The sequence below is a fragment of the Copadichromis virginalis genome, linkage group LG11 (genome assembly GCF_057382275.1).
Source record: "Copadichromis virginalis isolate Kocher_CV1m ecotype Utaka linkage group LG11, C_Virginalis_male_GT1.1, whole genome shotgun sequence".
In the NCBI taxonomy this organism is placed as follows: Eukaryota; Metazoa; Chordata; class Actinopteri; order Cichliformes; family Cichlidae; genus Copadichromis; species Copadichromis virginalis.
In genome coordinates, this window is record NC_140628.1 from 21,866,198 (window position 1) to 21,885,522 (window position 19,325).

The 19,325-nt window shown below is 42.4% G+C and overlaps 1 protein-coding gene across 1 annotated transcript in view; it reads right to left on the reverse strand.

The window, feature by feature from the left end:
• Nucleotides 1-1,445: 1,445 nt before the first annotated feature.
• znf804b (zinc finger protein 804B) overlaps nt 1,446-19,325 on the reverse strand; it is a 32,661-nt gene continuing 14,781 nt past the window's right edge. Inside the window, exons 2-4 of the mRNA XM_085473698.1 lie at nt 12,103-12,240; nt 7,271-7,401; nt 1,446-6,411 (exon numbers count right to left, since the gene is read on the reverse strand). Of these exons, the coding sequence (XP_085329824.1) occupies nt 2,427-6,411; nt 7,271-7,401; nt 12,103-12,240 (4,254 nt within the window). The 3' untranslated portion in view covers nt 1,446-2,426. The remainder of the gene's footprint in view (nt 6,412-7,270; nt 7,402-12,102; nt 12,241-19,325) is intronic.

The window sequence follows — 19,325 nt, forward strand, 5'->3', positions numbered from 1 at the left end:
AACATGTACACACCAGGGGGCGAATCTTGGGGCTTAGGTAATGGTTTAATCAGTCACTGACAGAAAGTACAGTGATATTGCGATTGCTAATTTTCATGTGACCCCAGTTTGGATAAGTGTGTGCGTGGGAGCCTAAAAATCTAGTGATATAATAATGTGAAGATTCCGCTATTGCCTCGCTATTCATGGATAAATAGGCTTTTGAAATGACACGCTGTGTTTAGCGTTCAATCTCCACCTCTTAGGTTCTTTTGTGTGCGACCGTTTTCATGGATTTCCCCATTAGAGAGTCGGAGTTATGAACTGGAGCAGTTTGCTTTTATATGATCTCTGTGATTATCAGCATTTGAGGACGCAGAAGTTGCAGCACATTTGAGTGTCTCCAAATTAAACTCTGGGAAAGAATGGGGTAATAGTGAGTGTGCGTGTCAGAGAGGGAGAGGTAGCGATAGAAAGGTTTGATGCTGTAACAGCTGCTAATTATTGCTGCTCTATATTTCACACAGTCTGTTTGATCTCCGGTCCTGTTGAGAGAGATAGGGATTCTCGGTTTCTGTTTCTCCCAAATTCGCGCGCTTTACACACAGGCTCAAGGGTCACAGGGAGGAGAAAGCAGACCCATGCTCTAATTACCGAATCTCTGCAAGAGATGACTTATTTGTAGCCAACGCTTCAGGACAGAAAGTGTACATTTTGTGTATTGCTTTTGAGCCTGTATTTATGTCACCCCTTGCTGAAGCCCCCCTCATGTGTTGGGCTGTGTTCACTGATATCACGGAGGGCAAATCAATCCAATCTCTCAAAGCGCTCTGGGTAGTCTAAGCCCATAGACCATCTGGATACCGCTCTGTTCTCTTCTGTGTTCTGCTCCCCGAGTGCCGGCCGCTGCAGTGATCAACTATTTGGCAAGCAGCTTTGACACATCACCAATCACCAGGCTTGAATACATAGCAACAGTTACCAGCATCCATAACCCTTGGCGAGATATGTAAGAAAGTCATCTGTGTGTGTGTGTTTATTCTTGTTTTAGTGATTAAATAAGTTTTTTCTTCTATATACACTTTTAAAAAGTGTTGTTTTGAAGCAGCTAGATGGTGAAATTTGGTTAAAGAATAAACAGATCTTTAAAAAATTGTAAAGGATAATAAGATGTGCAGAATGTTTCGAGTCTTCTTCTACGGCTGACAAAAGAGTCACAATTAGTTTTTCTTTCGTGCCTCTGGGATGGTCAGGACACACAGTAACTGCTTTCCAAATCAACAAATTGCTGCATTTCTAAAAAACATTATGATAGAATAAAAATCTAATAATTTTGTACCATTTTAAAATCATCCATGTGCACTCTTTGACAAAGGCTTGCATGAAAGATGTAACCACTGCAGAAAAACCATGCAGTATTAATTCTTAATTTGGACTTTATCAACAAGAATGAGACGGGGGAGAAAAAAAAAGCATGAAAGCCCATTTATTTTCACTCACGCTTTATTGTAACTAATCAGATTCATTCATTTCTGTCTTACAAACTGATTTGTTAAATGCTTCATGGAGGAAAAAAAAACAGTTTTTAATGTCACACATGGAAGGTTGTGTAAAAGGTCTATCACTGAAGCCATGGAGTGTGGGGTAAGCATTGTACTACTGGTCAAGGTTAAATTCACATTTTATTTTGGTGTTTGTCATCATTCTAATATTATCATATACTGTCAGAATATTTACACTATAGAGAGAAAGCAGGTCTTTACACGTGTCAGATATGGAAATTAGATGTTGTTCTTCCTGCTGTGAATGAGTGTGTGTCATCAGAATTACCTTACACCCGCACATACAGTCCACAAGAAGGTTAAAATGTCTTTGCCATATTCACCGGCCACTGGAGCGTTATTTATGTTAGCTGAAAGTCACTCTCTAACTCAGATAACCTGTATGAAATGGAGATAAGGGGAGAGTATTATCACTGTCTCTGTCCTTGGCATGAAGGATACTTCAAAAGGCAGCTGGTCTGTCTGTGGTTCAGAAGGAAAGAGAGAAGATGACACAAGCTTAGCTTGTCTTTGAATAGCAGGTGCACCTTTCTCTTTATTTTGCTTGTGAATGAGGAATGATGGAAAAAGCAAGGGATCAAAGTCTGTTCTTTCACTGTCTGTTTAAACACAGCAAAGGCTAAATGGAGAAACAAATTCTCATTTGAAAACAGTCAATAGTTTGGCTGTTTGTGTGTATGCATGCGAACGAGCATGTGTGTCTCGGTGTGTATCTGTGTCTGAAGGCATATGTGCAATAAGAGTTGGAGTTGATACTACTAAAAGCACTGATACATCCCGATTTCAAATAGCAGGCCTTTCTTCAAACCATACATTCCTCTTTTCTCTCTCCCACAAGCCAGTGCTGCCAAGAAAGATTAATAAACACGGCACCCACTCTCAAAATCATAACGCCTTCTGTTGAAACTTCACTGGCCACGATCTGTCCATGATAGGCTGTGGATTCAAAGGTTGCAGAGCTACTGGGGAGAGTGGAGAGATTGGGGTTGCGTGGAAAGTGGGCGACTGGGGAAGGAGAAGGGTGGGAGGATGTGATAGCAGGATGGAGGGAAACAGGGAGGAGATGGAGAAAGGGGCGAAGTGAACATGATGAGGGAGGGAAGGGTGGCGAGGGGTGAGGGGGTGAGGAAGTGGAACTGGCTGTGGGTGGATGGCAGGAGAGGGGGGTGAGCTGGAAGTCGAGGAAGAGTGAGGGGGCATGGATAGGCCTGTGTGCTGTAAAATGATGTGATGGAGATTCGAGAGAGGGGAAGATGGTGCGAGTGGGGTGAGGTTTGGGACACCCAGAGCTATGGGCTGACTAAAGTTCTCTTGTGGGTTGACGTGTGGAAGTGGGAGACTGACCTGGAGGGTGTGGTGTACTTGCTTATGCATCGTGTCTGTGTGAATTAACTGGGCTTGAGGCTGCGGAGATGAGTATTGCTCCTCTGAATTCCCACAGTTCTCTGTCTGCAGGTTGTGTGTGTAGTTTGCCTGCGTGTTTTTGTCTGTGTTTTCTTGTATGTTTTCCAGGACTTTCTGCATGTGCTCTCTTGCCTGCTCTTGCAGGAGACGATATTTGTCCATCTCTTCAGCGGTAAAGCTGATCGGCGGAGCTGTCTCTCCACCTGTCTGTTCATCATCAGTTCTAATCTGTGATGGGCAGGCATTTGGCATGCTGCTGGGATTTGACCCAACTGGAGAGCATTTCTGACTGTTAGTGGTTGCTCCAGGATCTGTGCCACAACTCTTAGCTTCCTCTTCCTCTTCTCTCTCCTTCTCCTGACTCTTCTCAAGCAGCCCCTTTTTCTTCTGAGCCTTTCGCTGAATTGCAGGTAGTTTTCCTATAAGGGGCAGAAGCAACCTAGATGGTTTTTGTAGCAGTAACTTACTGGGGGATAAAGCTGAAAGGGTTGCGCCTGGGCCCCTCGTGTTGACAGAGGCAGAGGGCCCTTGGCTAGACTGTGAATCCTTTAGCTGTGAAAGACTTCGGTCACAATTATGTGTGTTGACACTTGGAACTGTCGGTGAAAAAGTGGATCTGTTGGGAGATGAATGTGTGAACGGGCTCGAGGAGAGGGCAGATGAAATAGACGTGAGGCTGCTCTGCTTTTTTGCCTGCTGACTGGCCTCTGCAGCCCCCGAGGACGTCTTGCAGGAGCTAACTGTCAACCCATCCATAGTGACTCCTGAGCAGGTGCTACTCCTGCTCCACTCCCAGCTCAGCTCAGACATGTTGGTGCTGCTACAAGGGCTGCAAGAGCGTGGGCTGTGGCATCTGCTGTCCTGTGTGTTGATCACACTCTGGCAGCTGTACGTCTGTCTGCTTGTCCACCACTCAGGGCTCGAGAAGTGTGTTGAACTTGAGCGTCTGGTGCCTGCACATATCCTTGCACCGCCCGGGCTGTCTCTGCTGTCAGCTCCTGTCCTGGAGCCTGATGTGGACCTGTGTGTCCCCCTGTCTTCCCAGCTGTCACTGCTGCCCCATGTCCATCTATCCCAGTCGACATCTTCAGTGCTAAGATGTCTGCGCCTTTTGCCCCAGCGCTTAGGACTGGGGCTAAACCTTGCAGCCTTATCCCACTCCACTGCTCTGCTCCTCGAGCTCCACCCAGTCCTTGACCTCACCTCCTCACTACCTCCAGGACAGGCCCCTCTCATCCACTCCCACTCTTCTGTACCTGAAGTCAGGCCTCTGTCTCGGCCACCTGAATGCCCTTGTGCTTCCCTCCCCCTCTCCTCCCAGAATTCACGATGCCTCAAACTCTTCCTCTTACTATGAATGAATTTCCTGTCCCCGTGGAGGAGTTTTCGCTTTTTCATCGAGCTGTTACAGCAGCTGTTGTCAGGGTAACAGCAGTCAATGAAACTCCTGGGGTTGCTATGGTGACCCCTTTCCCAAAACAGCTTTGAGTTACATCCTGGTGAGAAGGAATGTAAGGAGAAGTGAGACCGCCAGGGAAAAGTCGCCGCGTCTCCGTCTCGCTTTCCCTCCTTCTCGGTGTCTCGGTCTGCTGTGTGTCTGCTGAGATGGGAGTAGACGCTGGAGTGTTCTGCCTGCTCTCTGTCTGGCTGTGACTGGCATTCAGTGCTGTGGCTCCTATGAGGCCTCCTCTTCCTGACAGAGACAGATACTGGCTCAGCCTCACATCTCCCCAGGAGACAGCTGCTCCCTGCTCCCCCCACCTTCCTCATCCTCGTCTCTCTTTGCCTCCTTTTCTTTCCCCATCTCCCTCCAGTTTCTCCTCTCCTCTCTCTTCCAGTGGAGACTGTAGAGATAACACTCCTCACTTTGCACCTTGCTGATTGGCGCTTGTCTGAAGTTTTTTCCTTCTCAGCCATCTTTCTCTTCCCCAGCTTGTGTTTCTTTGTGCTGGCTTTCCTCTTTTTGTGTGATACTTCAGAGACACCCACATACGGCTGTGGAGCACTGGCACACTTGCACATTGTCTCACTCCCACACTCACACCTGGATGGACTGATGCACATCTCCTGTGTGCCAGGCTGGGTGACAGACTCTAATTTACAGCTCAGGGCTGTGATGGCTTTCTCCCTGATCCCTCTCGCACCCTCTAATCTGCCTCCCAGAGGATTCTGGAAGTTTGTGTCAGAGCTGTCACTATGAGTGGGGTCAAATGGATGGGGAGCTGCCCGCATGCAGTTCTCCATACTTAGCATGCATCGTTCTTTTTCTGGTCTTCTTTCTGATGATAAAAGGTTTTTGTTCTTTAGGAACAGGTGTGCTTCTGTCTCCACATCGATATGTTGCTCTGCTTTGAAAATTTCCGCAGCTTTTTTCTCCCTGTGTGCTCTCAACTCTTGTCTTATCTGTCTTTGTAAACACGATTGAGTGTCTGGTTTAAGAATAGCTGGTACGCGTAGTTTTGATTCATCTGAAAGGGAACACAACTGATTTTGTTGTGAGTCCTTCAGATCCTCTGCGACTTTTTCTGGCCGTTGAAGGTTCAAGCAGAGCGGGTTGCAGCTGTAGGAGATGTGTGGTTGAGACTTGGTGAACTTAAGCAAACTGACAGGCCATCTCAGACGGGTAGAGCCATCCTTCCCGAGCACACACACATCCTGACTCGCCTCCCGCTCGCTCTCCGTTTCTTGCTTTTCCTCTGACTTGCCTTCTGTGTGTTTGGTATCCATGTGTGCTACTGCTGATCCTATGCCCCATACGGTCACCTGAGACGCCGAGAACAGCGAATCATGACTCTGATTATCAGGTGCTGATGTGGAAATAGGAAAGTGTTCTTTTACTAAGTCTCTTTTTTCAATCTGTTCCTCCTCCTTTATGGCCTCTCTTGGGAACGGGTGCATGTCGCTTGGTAAGACACTGTCAGTGCCAGACTTATCCTTTTTTTCACTTGCGCTGTGTTTCCTCTCATCTGCTACCCCAATTTCCCTGTCAATATCTTCAATTATTCCCCTTATCCTTTCTTTCATTTGTTCCCTCTTCTCTCTCTCCTCCTCCTCCAGGTCTGAAAAAACAGAGGCAGAAGGCTCCAGCCTAGGCCCCCTGCGTGAGAAACAGAAGGATACTCCAAGTCTGCCTCCCACTCTCCCCTGTGAAGAGAGAGGCAGCTGAGGATACAGGCTGTGGCAAGACTGGGGGCTCACTGCAGGAGTGTTTGTATCGGCTGTCTCAGTCACTAGTGGGGATTCTGCTAGAGCAGTGGCCGGTGGTACTTGGGAAACAGAGTTGCACAGATTTTCTGACGGGTAGCTGACAGTAGTTGTCCTGGGCTGTGTAGAAGTGGATCGCTGGGGCTGGCACAAGGGTTCAGGTCTGTCCTTAGGGCTGCGGTCTCTTTGTGTCACATCTTTATCACGCTTCTGACTCACAGCTCTGACTGTGCGTCTTAGGCCATAGGTCCTTCTTTGGACTCTGCAACGAGATGTGATAGGACAAGCATATGTGACTTTAGCTGATAATACTTGTCTAAGTTTTCCTGGCATCACTCTAGATTTACACAAAGCCACTTACTGTGGCATCGTTTTTGGGTGAGGTTATGCAACAATGCAAACTTTTCTACCACAGCTCAAAGCTGCTGTTACGACACTTACTCTTAAATTTAATGCAGTCATGAAAACATTAATTGTTTGAATAATATGGAAATCGATAGAGTTTTAGACTAATAGATGGCAGAGTATATAAAAAGGAAAGGGACCTAAATTTTTAGTATAGACTCTATCTTTATAACCTAACAAGGAAAAAGAAAGAAAGCAAGAAGAGAAGGAAAGGAAAGGTGCGTTCTATTGGTAGTCACAGTAATGCTGTTCACATATTGCTACCTGATTATAGGAAACACATTTAATTGCACAGGGAATAGTTGCAATCAAGTTGATTATTGCATGATGTATTGTCTTATTGTATTAGTTGTTTTGATTGCTTTAGGTGAGCAAGGCGGGAAGCAAGTTTCCTCTCACAATTCACTTTGCTCATTTTATTTACTCATGGTTATTCTGCTGCTAATTTTTCACTAAAACCTCATGTCCTCCACCTACAAATGAATCAGATGCTCCGAGTGTCAGCAAGAGTGTGTCTTCATGATATATTTACTTCACCTGTGGACCTGTGGCCTAGCTAAGCCAGCTGAGCGCTCTCACATCTGTGGACGCATCCATCAAGCCTACGAATTGTTGACTGGATGTGACGCACTCTGACCCCCTCCCCCAGGACTCTTGCCCCTGGTCTCATTACACACATGCTGCCACATGCACGAATACACACTCCTCCCACTCACCGCTGAGTTTCCTGTTGCAGCTGTGCGAGCTGGTGCAGACGCCGAAGAGCCTTCTCCTGCTTGCGCTGGTCCTTCCATGATTTTGAGGCTACGTTACGAGCAAACTCTCTGTGCTTGAGCTCCTTCAGCCTCTGCAGGAAATGGCAATAAAGAGATAAAGAGGGATGGAGAGAGGGACAGAATCCATATGTGGACGGAGAGGGGAGATGCAAGGGTGGGAGAAAGAGGAGAAGTAAGAAAGAGTTAGTTTTAGGAAGCTCTCTGCAGGCAGCTGTCTTTCAGATCATACACATCAGTCAGCAGTGTTTGCAGATGTTCTCCTCCAAACCTCATGTCCAATTAACTCCATTCAGTCTTCAAGAAAGGACCCTTCCTTCAACACACAGCTTGAAACCAAACACCAAAACTAGTGAATAGTAGATTACATGTGTGGTTGAGATGAGCGGAATAGGCAGTTTCATGATGCTGCTGCTCTTTCTGAACCATTAGAGCAACATTTTTCATTTTGGTTAGCGCCCTTCAGTCCTACTGTGTGCCATAGATTCAGTTTATTAGTTATCACAGCTCAAATAGAGGTACTTTTGAATCTATGAAACAGGGAAGAAGACATTTTGTTTGATGATGTTAGAATGACACACTACCAAACACAAAGGCACAAGATTAAATGCTGTAAAGGCCTGACATTTTCTTCTAGACTGCTTTTTGTGTTGTGTGTGTCTGTGGGCACTTTGTAAGCAAACTGGTTGGTCTTTACCTCCATTATATTACAGGATAATTATTAATTAGTTCAGCTTTACACATGTGTGTATTTATATGAACTTATATGTCTATAGCCATAGGTGCACCAGTTCTCTTGGGGAAACAATGATTCATGCGCCTCTCTCCAGTTTCCATTTTCTGACACACTTTAATCCCTTCTTTATCCATGCTTGGCAGGTATATGTGCACGGATGCTGGTGTCTTTCTTTTTGTCTGTGCATGTCTGAAGGGTAAGGAGGGACTCGGGAGTTTGGGGATAGCTGCAGTATTGTGCACCACCATCAATCCTATTTCCCCTTTTTATTGAATCACATATTCTCATAATCTCAGCTGCTCCATAGCTTACGCATCCAAGATTTGTTGTTTACAATATATACTCTTATCTTGTAGTGCAAGTTGCGACAGGATTACACCGCACTCATTTTTAGATTATGTTATACCATTATCTTATCCATCCACGCAATATGTGTCACACTCAAACACACACATGCACACACGCACGCATGCATCAGATTAGGCTCTTACGCATCAGATTTATTTATACAGTCACTCTCTTTCACACCCAGATGCTGTGCAGGAGCGGACAGTTTTCAGGTTAATCCCAGCTGAGTCTTGCACAAGCTGGTGTCTTTTTACATTATCACTCAATGCTTAGCATCCATGTCAGCTCACTGAAGACAGCATTAGGTATATACCATAGAATCAACACTCATGCGGTTCGTATTCCTTAAAGACACTATCTAAGTTCTTGTGGAATGTCTGCAGATGTGAGCAATCATATGCTAGTGTACATCAAAAAGCCCTGAGTCGTTGTGATGCCAATGGTATTCTATGGGAAATATTAATCTTGTTCAAGCACGGAGGCATTCATAATGAACAACTGTGAATGGAGCCAGCAGGCCTAAGGATGAAAAATTTGTTGCACTGCATTGTGCTATAAAAAAAGAGTTGTTGTACTGTAAATGTCAGTGGCAATGCCTGAGAGAGAGAGCAGTCTGTAATAGATGAAATATATGAGGATAAATACTTCCTGCTTCCTGCCGCATTTGCACTCTTCCAGGTTATTGTTCTCTCTTAAACCATGTCCTACTGCAGGCAGACCTGAAACTATATTTAGAGACAAATCAAATATTGCACACAGTACCATTTTGGCTCAATACACAGGACAGACATACTTCAACTTTAAAAGTGGCTACTTTTGTCTTCAAAGTTGATGTCATGTCCCCAACTGCAGGAAATGATGTTCCTGCTCTCCAACATGCAAGCCTTGCTATGTGCTGTGAAGCTCAATGCGTCTGTCAAAGCTTCGATCAATATTCCTTTAGATGTGTTAAGGAGTGCTCAGGCTGAGGCAACTATGGATGAGTCAGAGTTGATTCATATCCACTAGGGCCCTAGAATGAAGGATGATGTATTCTTAGGTAGCATTTGAGTGGCCATGCTAATGGGCTGATTGCCTTTTATTTAAAAGGGAGTGTAATTCTGTTGTAATGAGCAATTTCTGTAATCAGCAGTAAATGCTGATAAAGCCCTGTATTCAGACATGTTTATCCCTGAATCGATGACAGCGAAAGAAGACAGAGCAAACGCAATCAGCTTCCATTCTCCAAAGCCAATACTCCTGCAGGGAAACTGTCTTCAGCTAGAATTTCATCTGTTGTCTGCTCTGTGGGCAGAGTGTACATGCATTTCTGTACTTGTGTGTGTGCGCGTGTGTGTTCCTACAGCGCCAGTGGCTACTGTCAGCTCAGTGCCTCATGCAGCTCGTTTCATGTGCCTGCCGCTGGCTAAAACAAAGCATTAACATTGGCCTGCAGTTGCCTCAATTTATTTTCAAAGAACAATGACAGAGGAGGAACAGTCTTATTTAATGTTTATTTCATGATACATAGTGTGGGTGTTCAGAAGTGGGAAGCGGCTTGGCTTGTTTGAGAAATTGCCTGCATTTGAAGATGAGTGTGTACACGGGTAAGTGCATGTCTGTATGTTTGCGCGTGCAAGTGTACGCCTTGGCAAGACAACAGATAGCTGTAGGAGAATGAGCTATCAGAAGAACCTACAGCTTGTTAGTCCAGAGTGGAGGTTGTGTATGAAAATGGATGTGAACGCAGAATGCAGAAGAAAACCTGCTGCTGAGGCTTTTTCTAATGGTCCATTGGCCTTATCTTGTCCAAACTGGAATAATGGAATCATACTTAAGCTATGACTAATAGCTCTGTGTTATTTGGTACTGAATATTTTTCTTTTTGAAGGAAGTACAAGCTGAGGAATAAAGTGAATTTTAGATGCATTTTTATGTACCAGTGACATACAAATCAACAGCTCTGAGATTTGGCCTAGAGGTAAAAAAGAACTATTCTATCATGAATTTATGGCTTACAAGCCTGGTGTACATCTGCAATACTGTGTTGTATTTGTTTAAAATAGTCATTTTATTTTTCATGCAGTAATAACTCAGAAGCTATGTTGAAATTTTCCTGGAAATTCCTGGAGACCCTTTTAAGCACTCATACTACACACTGTACTATCACCTTATTTCTAAAATTAGGAGATTTGCTTTGCTTTTAATGCTCTGCTAAATCATTCTCCCTATTTGGTTCACGGAGACATTAGATTCCAAATTACCAAATTAGTGTGCTGTTACTTCTGTTATCGGTGATTTTCTGATATGTGCAACACAATGAAAGCCAGCCAAAGACACAGACCTAGAATCTCAGCTGCATACCAAAACTAAGACACCATCAAGAACACCGTACTTTCCAATATTTGTTATCTTAACCTCACTGTCTGCAAATATTTCTCTAAACTATATCTGAAAAATGTATTTTGAACAGCTTCTGATGTGTTAACTGAAAATAAACAACATGCTGTTTTTGCTTCAAACCTTCATCCAGCAAACCTCTCAGCTTCGAGGGGAAAACTCCGGCTATGCGGGCCGGCCAGTCAGTCAGTGAAAGTTGCCCCATTAGTGATGATGCTGGTGACTTTTTCCGTGTTTAGCCTGTGGTGATGGTGCTGTGTGGATTGCAATCGATTGAGTGTTTTTTGTAAACCGAGTAGAGTTTTTACTAGAAATGTGATCATTTACAAAAGGTGCTATAAGTGAGTATTCATCTGTTGGCATTGCTATTGAGCTACAGTATTTCAAAGAATGCACAGTCTGACTTCTTTGAGGTAAAAATCAATAGGTAGATAAATGACCCCCCACCCTTTTTTTTTGCTTGAAAATCTAGAAGTTTTGAAACAAGATAAAGTACAAGAAAATTTTGGACTTCGCCCTGGTTTTTGCATGCTGCTTGGATAAAGTTCTTAACATTTGTCAGATCACTGACAACTCTATTGGGTCATAACAATGTCCCTATTTGCCATCACACAATAAGAAAGGCTTTGTGAATAACTTTTTACTTTCCGATAATTCCCATTAATATTACCTTTTTTGATTCATGCCCAGTTTGCAAAGTTATAACGCACATTGTCAGACAAAATGACCCATTTATTAATATCTGTAAACATAAAACTTGTTGTAGCAAAATACTTATTTACTGTGTATGTCTAGTATATACAGCACCACAGTTACTTTATTAACTCTACTATAGCATTTACACTAGAGACTCATTTTTTATTATTATCTTGTTTTTATTATAGCGTCTTTGGATATTTGCTTTAGGTGCTACGACTTCAATTACCCTGTGCTGGATCAATGTGGGCTATTTAATTTTATATCAGCCTGTTCAACTGGAAATCTAAAATATAATTGGAGTGCTGGGTGTGTGCGTATAGGCTGTTTGTGTTTGCTTGTGTGCTTTCTTCAAGTTGAAGTGTGGCACCTCAGTATGTGTGCTTGTAAGAAATGATGCGGTTGTCACACTCCTACTGTTACCTGGTGAGAAACTGTGCCCAATGGGCAGACTGACATGGACATGTAAAGCAGCTTTCCATCAAAACGCATAATACTAACACACCCAAACTCTACAAGAAAATACGGTTAAAAAGAAAAAAGAGAGAGAGAGAGAGAGAACCCGTGTGTTAGTTTTTGTGTCCCTACACAGTGTGTATGTGTGCATCTCGTGTACCTGTTTGTGTGCATGGTCGTAGGAGTTGATGTGGTTGTCAAACTCCTGGTGTCTGAGGTACTGCTTGTCACACAGCTCACAGTAGAAAAGAGCCTTCAGATCCTCCACCGAGCAACCCAAAGCCCTCTCCGTGCATTCCTGGAGAAAGAGATGGAAAGAATGAGTGAACGTGTTGGACGGATTGGGAAAGAGAAATGAGAAAGACTCAAGCTAGAGGCATAAACAGACAGCGATATAAAGGGTTAGAGAGGTAGAGATAGAGAGCAAGAGGAGTCAGGGAGTGGGGAGGGGGGGGATCAAGAATGGAAGATTGTTAGCCATTTAGAGGAAATCTGCATCCCAGAGAAATCAGCAATATTAGCCTCCGCATGTGCTCTGCATAAAACTGTTAAACGGCTTGCCATTAATGCATGATGCCTTTGCTGCCACTGCTGGAGGCTGGACAAAGCCCTGTGCTCATGGCAACTTGAGCCGGGGGACACGTTTAATACAGCCGCTATAATAGAAACTTGTGTATGTGCTAAAATGGCAAATAGTCTGAATCTCTCTGTGAGGAAACTGATGTTTGACAAATGACACCCCCCCCCCCCCCCCCCAAACAAAAAAACCCCCTAAGCATCTAAAACGCACAACTTGGACTTTTTGTACAGACAAATACACACAGAGACATGCAGGTAAATAGCACATGGATAGAGATACAGATACACAACCGCTATGCAAATGGCACACGGACCTTAGGGAGTAAATCGCTTGTCTGCATGCTCACATCAGCCAGAGGGCCTTTTTTATGGTCTGAATACATGCACAGTGTTGTGTACAATAGATGTATTTGCTTCCTTGTGTGTGACTGTGTGTGTGTGTGTTGAGGAGTGTGTGCATTCATGCCATGCTCTGCTTCAGAATGTAATTTCCCTGAGGCTAGGGGCTGCCAATAAACACTATTGAATTCTGTTCTACACTGACATGATGGGAATTTAATTTGAGGTTGTCACTTCTTTCTCTCTCTCTCTGCTTCTTTCCTTTCCTTCTGTCCATCTTCTATCTCTCGCTCCCTCTCTTTTGTAGCACTTATTCCATCCCTCCTTTTTATGCTCCTCCTTCAAATCACTCTTCTTCTCTTTCACTTCACACTCCCCACTCCCTTTCATCCTCTCTATTTGCCTTTTTCTCCCTTTCTGGCATCCTCTTTTTTTCTGTTTGAGTCCCGGGTCAGGCAGTGACAGAGTCTATTGGCCCCAATTTGTTTCCGTAATATGCCTGCACACAGGAACAGAGGTGAGAGGAAAAGAAGGGGAGGATAAGAGTGCAGGCAAGAGGAGAAATAACCCCTGCCTGCATCACAAACACACATACAGACTCTCACAAGCACCTCAGCGTTATTATTGCCAGTAACAATCATCATTAAGCGTTATTTGCTACATCCAGGTACTCTACTCACATACATTAACCTGCAAAATAACTTGCTCTTCCTCTGGCTGTGCAGGAATTTATCCAGTATGTGTGAAGGGTAAGGGAGGCTGAAGGACAGGGTGGTAGGACTCTCCTATACTAAAATCAACACAAAGGTAACTAATATACATTGATCCTGTGACGTTCCAAGAGTGCATGGTATTGATCTGCCTCGCGGGCTTAAGTCACTGCAAGAAAATGATCCAATCACCCGGAGCAGTGCTCATTTGAGCGCTGCCGGTGTGATAAGATTGAGATAATGAATGCTGTGAATTGGTCAACTGTATGGCTTATGCAAGATTACATAGGAACCGTGTAAGTGAATGTCAGTGGATGTGTGTACATGAGAGGTTTTGTATATTTCTGTGCGCTTGCCTTTCCCAAACCCTTTCTTCTCACCTCTCTGACTCTGTCAGGATAATTACTTTTAACAACGAGAAAAATATACATAGAAAGACGTGAGAAAAGGTGTGAACGCATCATAGCCGAAACGTGCACTTAAGTGTGCGTGCGTGGGCCAACTCGGAGGCCATTTGTTTATGTCAGAAGCGTCTTGGCAAGAGGTTGCCCATTTTTCTTCTGAATGCTGAAATCAAGCGCGCTAGCTTTCATTTGGTTTAAATGTTCACATCTCATACAAGTTTCCACTATAGGCACTCTTATAGAAACACCTCTACATAGTTAGTCCCCTCTTATACACACACTTATGCATGCACAGTCACACATAATGTGTCAACCTGATATACTGGTGCCAAATTAATCTAGACCTCAATTTACCTCACTGGCATGAATCTGTTTGCAGAATAAGCACAACTGATGTATCTGCAGACCTGAATGGACAGTGATTGTTTGCATGATTATGCGTGTGAGTGTTTGTGCAGAGCTGTGAGCTTCCATGCTTTTTTTCTTTTTCTTTGCGCTTATCCACAGTTTGTAGGAGAAGTGCCAATTTATCCCTTTTTATAACTGAAATTGTGCCACAAATAGGAGTCGTTTTGGACCATGACCAGAGTGTCAGACACACAGTTTAATGTCTTTGAGCTGCTGTGGAAATGAACAGGTCACGCTTAAAGTGTTTTACAGACGTGGTTTGTCAGCATTTGAGAATATGTGCACTGCAAACTAATGATATACAATATATTCATGAAAAATGTCCCCAAACATGAATATCCTTTTGGGAACGTCTGGGAGTTCTAGAGATTTAAACTGTGGCAGCACCTTTTCTGATTCACTGCCATCATTACAGTTCAGACTGCCCCTTTTTTTCTTTTTGATGACTCCTATGGTATATAAAATCAAAAAATGCTCATTAGCAGTGAACATGCTGCACTGAGGCTTGTGGAGATGATTTTTAAATAACTGTAACTACATTGTTTTTTTTAAATTCTTCATCTCTGAGTTGACCTTCAAGACTGCTGAACAGCACCATAAATCAAAGAACCATATGATAATATGCTTATCAGTGTCATAATGTAACTCTTACATCTTGACATTGAATTGAACTCAGGTGGAACCATGTCAAGGACAAAGAGGAAGCTGGATGAATTTATGAGGTTTTCAAGTAATTAATTAATAAGATTTCCAGCTAAAGACAGCTATAGGATACTTCACTGACTGAGCTGAATTACAGCAGCAAACCATGCAGGCCATAATGAGAAACTTCTTGCAGAATAATTAGGACCCTTTAAAAATACAAAATGGAGTTGGTGGCATATCTCTGAAATATATTATAACTTAAATATGACTCTTTGAAAGCCACTTGAGCTAATTTCAATAGGATAGTCAAATATTTTGAGTCAAAAAACAAATTTATGTGGTGTCTGTGTAAGAGTGTATGAGTGGTTATGTATTCTGAAAAATCAAAGAAAACTCGGGCTGAAAACACTTTACTTGAAGCTTTCATTTTATGCTCGGCGTGGTAAACAGTGGGAGAAATAGTCTGTAGTCGTTTACAATTTGTTGTCTGCGTGACTGACGTGACAGTTTGTTATGATTTAATCAAATGCATTATAATAAAGAATTAAAATCTCATTCCCTGCCTGCTGCCCTCGAGCTAAATTGTTTCTCCCTCCTCACTGGTCACTTTCTTGTAAGTTGTAATTAAATATTGAACAACATTCTTGTAGATTCAACTCAGTGATAGAATGAAGAACGGTTACAGGCTTTTGCGCTGGTATTATATTAAAGCTATACTGTAACATTATTTTGAGAGCCATTCACTTCTTTGATCTAATGTAAAACAAAAGTGGTTGTTTGGGTGAGACATATGCGGAGAGATCATGACCTCCTCCAAGGACATGATGAATTCACTGCCAGGGAAGTTTCCAAGTGGAGCATGGTCGAAGGAAAAACATTCATTTTTGATAAGGATCGAGGGATGAAGCCAGTCACACTGTCTCGTGAATAGGCGTGCCTATTCACAGCTGCTTGGGGACCCGGGCCCAAAGGGGGACCACAGATTTTATCCCTCGCCAATCTGCAATGACATTTTAGTGGGAAAACTCCCTAATGGTGGCCCTGCTTAGGGTGTGTGCTAAGAACACCAGCTGTTTCAGATTGTGAGCATGTGCTGAGCTCTAATAGGCTTTATTGTAAGTTGCTATTTGATGTTATGTTGTACATAGTTATTATTTGTTAATAACCCAGTTGGACATTTGGTCAGGATATTGGCATTTGTTGAAGCTGGCACCTACTTTGTGCCCCACTAGTTAAAACTGTAGACTAAATTTGATAAGAAACACCTTTTTATTTGACTAAAGAAGTGGAATGGCCAAATAAAAAAGCAATATGTTTACACTTACCACATGACACCCTGAGATATACACACAGCCAACACAGAGATGTTGATATAAAAATATTGTAATTGTATTACTGCAAATTTCGGAAGCATTTCATGTACTTTTTCACTTTATTTATTTTCTGCCTCTCCCTTTCTCTGTATATTCGTCAGTGTGCTTAAAAATGAACGGGAATAGATACAAATCCGAGTGGAGAGCACTTGAACAGTATTGGAAAACAAGTGCAAATTTTGCATCTCCTCAAAATTATGAGGCACTTTGGCTCGGACCTACTCGAATGTAACTGATCAGATGTGATAATTGTTAACAGCACTGCAACACGAGCTTTAATCGCAATCCCGGTTCAGTGTGAAATCCAAAAAATAGGGCGAAACAACACTCGTGCATGCATAATAAATCCACGACGAGAGAGCGAGAGCGAGCCTTGTAGCACAGAACTGATAGAAACAGATTCTCTCTGTTCATATATATTAACTTCCACTGAAGAGAACTTCTACTGCAGGGGGTGGAGGAAAAAATATGGTAAAAACTTGATGAGTATGACCAACTTTGAAGAAACTATTGTTATAGAATTTACCGTCGCAGAGCAGCTGCAGACACAGAGCATACAAAATACAGGCCAATTAGCAGTTTTCTCGTTATTGCTAATTTCGCTTCGCTTATGCATGCCATCTGTGATGATGCCTTAATCTTACTATTAGAGAGTATATTTTAATTTTTCAATAATGTGCTGTTGTTCTTTTAATTGACTTATATAAAAGGACTGATCACTATGTTATCAGCTGATGCTCCTGTTTGTTATTCACATGAATGTGTGTATGGCCTATATGAAGCATGATATCCAAAAGTGCTCTCTCTCTTTCTCTTACTGGCTGAAATCTTTTTCTTCTTCTCGTTTGTTCTGGAGGTTTTAGATGTTTCAGCGGTAAAGAGATGAAAAGGAGACGAGGTGAGAAGCATAAACTATGACAAACAGACATGTGACTTTACAGAACTTCTAATTGTTACCTCTGGTTTTGAGAACAATTCAATAAACAATTCCAAAAGTTTTATCAAGCCCAATTAAATCTTTAATTATCTTCCGCTATAATTATCACCCTAACTTAGCAACGGCAATGAACAGAAAAAAAATGAATTGAAATTAAAAATAATTCAGCAAGTTTTTTGTTTTTTTTTGCCTTGTGCTTCGCTCTGCTCTCTCAAATCATTTACATTAATCTGCCACTCTTTTTTCTCTCTACCTGTGTCTAAAGCGCTCCTGTGACGTGTTTCCGTCAGATGCGTTCACACTCCTGCATTTTTTTCGGTAGCCGGTGACAGTTGTTGACCCGAGGCCTAAATTACTCATTACTGTAATGACCTGTAAAGCTCAGTGGCAGACATTTTTGTGCACAAACATGCATCCCAAGCAGGATAGCTTAGCGTTAATGAGCTGATATTTGCAGCCCCGATGTATCTCCCTTGACTGCCTTTAATATGCCTGCGTGCTCTGTGCTACCCAAACATTTTTCCATTTACTGTGGAAAAATCTACGCCCAGGCTTTACGGTGTTTTTGTCTGTGCGCAACTGTCTGATGTTGTTTGTACGTGTGTTTGTATATCTTTGTTTACTCCAGATCGTTACTGCCAGTTAGAGGTATGGCCAAAACAAGTAGATGGAATAACCACAGCCAAAATCACAGATGTGTTGACCATACATATGGTCATTAGGGCTTTTTCACAGCCAAAAGGACAGATGTTTTAGTACCAGTGAGTTTCATAATCTCTCAAACTACCAGCGACTTCTGTTAAAGAGAAAGTAGAAAGGCTAAAATATTTCACAAAGTGAGACTCCAGCAAATAAAAGCACAATGTGTATTCCAGTAAACTTCTGTCAGGTGTGCCATATTTCATTGTTTGTGTGTGTGTGTAAACTGTAACTATCTAAAGCACAATCCTCTACACCATGACATCATCAGTGAGTACCGTGAAGTATAACAAATTGTTACCGCTCCTTCTGACCTTTTAAGCTGAGCTGCATGCACAAACCAAACTGAATAAGTAAATAATAGCAAGAGATTTTATTTGATTATTTCTCCTGCCCCCTTTGTTGCCATTTCTGAAACAAAGAATAGATTCAATCCTTAATTTCTTTGCATCCATTGTAGCTGACATGGACATTTATGTTTACTCTTAAATCTGATTCTTATTTTTAATTGTTGCTATTTCAGTCCAGTAAATATTTACACACATATAGCATATATACAACACATTTGTATGGTCTCTCTATGGACTTTGAATGAGGAAAAATGGGAAAGGATAAAATTCCAGTTTTAATTACACATTGGATGTAATATTCACAATAACAATGAACCTCTGTTTTGTCTAGACGCACAAAAAATGAGGAAACTGGAGAAGTGGAGGACAAAAGAAAAAGTGAGAGGCCTAAAAAAATATCTAATGCAGATAAACAGTATCTGAAAATCATGTCCTTCAGAAACAAAAAAAAATCCATTAAAGACCTGACACAGGACCTGAGAGATGCATCTGGCCCATCTGACGCCGTCAGAAATGATCTCAGTGGACGGTGGATGAACCCATTCTTAAGGAAGGGAAACGAGGAGAAAAGGCTGAGGTGTGACAAATTACACATGAAATTTATATAATGCAAAATGACAACAAAGGCGCTTTATATTGTAAGGTAAGTAAGTAGGGTAAGTATTTTACGGCACCCTACAATAATGCAAAGAAAACAGAGAAAACCCCAACAATGATATGTTATTATTTATGAGATGAATATAACAAATAGTTAAATACAGAAAGGTGTATAAACACATAGTGAATGACAAAGGTGACTGAAGAAGAAGCACTCAGTGCATCACTGGAATCCTCCAGCAGCCTAGACCTGTTGCGATGTAACTAGGGATAATTCAGGGTTACCTGATCCAGCCCTAACTGTATACTTTATCAAAAAGGAAAGTTTTAAGCCTAATCTTA